The sequence below is a fragment of the Rhinoderma darwinii genome, chromosome 2 (genome assembly GCF_050947455.1).
Source record: "Rhinoderma darwinii isolate aRhiDar2 chromosome 2, aRhiDar2.hap1, whole genome shotgun sequence".
Classification (NCBI taxonomy): domain Eukaryota; kingdom Metazoa; phylum Chordata; class Amphibia; order Anura; family Rhinodermatidae; genus Rhinoderma; species Rhinoderma darwinii.
In genome coordinates this window covers 5166765-5170469 of record NC_134688.1, presented here as the reverse complement: position 1 = coordinate 5170469, position 3705 = coordinate 5166765, and the positions used below count along the sequence as shown (strand labels likewise).

The following is a 3705-nucleotide window of genomic DNA, read 5'->3' as shown; positions in this document are numbered from 1 at the left end:
GATACAGCTGTATTGTTTGCTTTACTTTACTTTTTTGCGCAAAAAACGCGGCGTTTCGCGCGCGCAAAAGGTACTTAGCAGCTCTGTGTGTCAGCCGCGTATGATGCGTGGCTGCGTGATTTTCGCGCAGCCGCCATCATTCTGACACTCTGTTTGTATGTTTGTAAACAGAACAGCACGTGGTGCTTTTCTGTTTTTATTCATACTTTTTACTGCTGTTGCGTGAATCACGCGCTTCACACGGAAGTGCTTCCGTGTGCTGCGCGTGATTTTCACGCACCCATTGACCTCAATGGGTGCGTGATGCGCGAAAAACGCACAAATATAGGACATGTCGTGAGTTTTACACAGCGGACACACGCTGCGTAAGTTAGTCATGGCCCCATAGATTAACATAGGTCCGAGCGAGGCGCGTGAAAATCACACGCGTTGCACAGACATATTATACGTTCGTCTGAATAAGCCCTTAGACTAATCTCGCTGACTGATCTATTTTTAAAAAAAAATAAAAATCCCCTTAAAGGAGTCCATAGTCTTTAAAGTAAATTCACAGACTGGAAATTCACTGAAGTGACATATGAGTAAAATATACCTTTTATTATAGTAACTCGCTAAAAACAGGGGTAACACACCACTGTGAAAAAAGCCCCACCGTGTATATTAAAAAATGTATTAAACAGTAAACACTGAATCATTTAGATAATTATATCTCAGTGTTTATACCGATATTCACCGGAATCAGCATTTATCCTGGGTATAACAATAGTACGAGCCCCAAGAACACACCAGGGTCCGTGATCAACACCGGAATCTCCTAGCGCTGGGTCCACCACAATGCTACTGTCCCCTATGCAACAATCCCATATACAAAAACGACCCTACGCGTTTCAAATACTCATCCTCAGGGGTTCGTATCTTGGTCACTCTGGCCTAGTCACCAGCGATAAAATATTCAACAGCAGATATTCTGCTGCGCATCACGGAAGGATGCTCACATCGATGTCAGCGGCATACTTCATTTCGGGCACTGAGTTGCTATAAGCACCAAACTCCACCCCTCGTACATGGCGGCGCTGTACGAACTAACCAATCACAGCGCCCCCTGAATTCGTGACACCTGTCCATGTGACTCCCGGCCGTCAGCTGACAACCAAGAATCATCATCGACCGCATCTATACGAACACGCAGGCGCAGTGGAAGCCACGGACGCATCGCCCATACTGCCACTAAAGAGCAAGTTAAGAGCAGACCGGGGTATATCATACCAGGGTAGAATATGGGGTATATCTTGCGGGACAGTTACCCACCGCAAGTGGACTACCTCAAAACAACTCTTTTATTGTAACCACATATTGGACAGATGAATGCGGTGTCCCTCACATTACGAAATCTGGATTAGAAACCTGTTATACACGACCTAGCCAATTGGCCATATCAATCAGAGTGCACTATGCAAAAAACCAAACCACCCGTTGAAGCAACCAAATATTAGCCCGGCTGCTTAAAGATGGATGATATTGCATGTTAAATAAAGCACGTGTAATTAGTCTGCTCGTTTAGACCCGCTGGTTGTATGCATGCCAGTCTGTGGATCCATTGGGCTTCCTTGCGTAGAATTAGGTTGTCCCAGTCCCCTCCTCTTTTTGGAGGTCTAATAAGTTCAATTGCTTGAAACTTTAAACATTCTGCACGACCCTGGTGTTTAGCATGTACGTGTTTCGATATCGGGGTATCCCTAGCATGGACAATATCTCCAACATGCTCCCTTATGCGGCGCCGAAATTGTCGCACCGTTTTACCCACATAATTAAGGGGGCATGGACATGTGATAAGGTAAACCACCCCCGCTGTTTTGCAGTTAACAAAATCACGAATGTCGTACTCCTCTTGTGTTTCGACACTCGTAAACCTGTTCCCTTTGAGGATGAAGTCGCAGGCCTTGCAGCTACCACATCTATATGTACCTGGTGTTTGTCTATCCAGCCATGTGCCCCTCGGTATAATAGGGTCAAAACAACTATGCATGACTCTATCCCTAATGTTCTTCCCTCTCCGATACGTGACTGAGGGCCATTGTGTGATCTGGTCTGCCAAATCTATATCAGCACTGAGAATACGCCAGTACCTTTTTAGGATTTGCATGATGTCATTTTGTTTTGAATCATAGGTACCTATGAGTCTCGTAACTTGTTCTTCTTTACGTTTTTTTAGGAACAAGGAGACTTTGCCTGTCTGCGTCCCTCGCTCCCTCATAGGCCTTTCTGATTACACCCATGGGGAAACCTCTATCCTTCAATCTGATTTTGAGCTCCTGTGCCTGACTCTCAAAATCACCCATGGAGCTACAATTCCGGCGTACTCTCATAAATTGGCCTTTTGGAATGCCACGTTTGAGGGAATAGGGGTGACAACTGTTCCATTGTAAGAAACTATTGGTTGCTGTTTCCTTCCGGTGTACCTTGGTGCGAATTGTGCCTTCCGTTGTTTTTATAATTTTTAAATCTAGAAAGGACAGTTCTTGATCACTAATCTCGCACGTGAACCTTAGCCCTATATCATTGGTGTTGAGGGCTGCTACAAAACTATTGAACTCCTCAGCTGTTGAGTTCCAAAACAGCAGCACGTCATCAATATATCTAATCCATATTCCAATTGACGAAGTCCATTTGGCAAATTTATCCCCAAAGACAATTGTCTCCTCCCACCAGCCAAGAAATAGATTTGCATAGGTGGGAGCAGTAGGACTCCCCATTGCTGTGCCACATTGCTGGTGAAAAATCTTGTCTTCAAAGATAAATATATTTTTTTCAAGAACAAAGTGTAGTAGCTGCAAAACAAACTGGGTGTGGGCTATAAACTGAGTGCCCCTAGATCTAAGGAAGTATTCAACCGCCTCACACCCTAGTTTGTGTGGAATGGACGAGTACAACGCCTCAACATCCAGGCTAGCCAACAATGTGTTATGTTCCAAAGTAATACCTTCAATTTGTTTCAGAACATCCATGGTGTCACGTACATATGATGTGACACCCAAAACAAACGGACGCAACACCTGATCTACGTATGTACTCACGTTCTGGGTTAAGTTGTTAATGCCTGAAACAATAGGTCTGCCACGTAAGGGGGGATACCCTTTGTGGATTTTGGGCAGGCTATAAAAACACGCCATGATGGGAAACTGTGGGAACAGGAAACCAAACTCACTAGCACTGATCAAGGATCTGCTCTTTGCATCGCTCAAAATGCCCAGAAGCTCCTTTTTGAACAGTGCTCTGGGATTGTCCTTTAAAATGGTGTAACAGTCAGGATTGAGTAAAATGTCCTCACACATTTTCTTATAGTCATCTCTGCTCATGACCACGATGTTCCCACCCTTGTCGGATGCTTGATTCCGGTGTTGATCACGGACCCTGGTGTGTTCTTGGGGCTCGTACTATTGTTATACCCAGGATAAATGCTGATTCCGGTGAATATCGGTATAAACACTGAGATATAATTATCTAAATGATTCAGTGTTTACTGTTTAATACATTTTTTAATATACACGGTGGGGCTTTTTTCACAGTGGTGTGTTACCCCTGTTTTTAGCGAGTTACTATAATAAAAGGTATATTTTACTCATATGTCACTTCAGTGAATTTCCAATTTTTTCTATATTGTGGGAGCACAATTATATATATCATTTAATACAGTGAATTTAAATT

General features: G+C 43.7%; 1 protein-coding gene across 1 annotated transcript in view; it reads left to right on the top strand.

The window, feature by feature from the left end:
* LOC142740329 (olfactory receptor 6B1-like) overlaps positions 1–2549 on the top strand; it is a 21929-nt gene extending 19380 nt beyond the window's left edge. The window contains exon 3 of the mRNA XM_075849877.1: positions 2508–2549. Coding sequence (XP_075705992.1) covers positions 2508–2549 — 42 coding nt within the window. The remainder of the gene's footprint in view (positions 1–2507) is intronic.
* The last annotated feature ends 1156 nt before the right edge of the window (positions 2550–3705 follow it).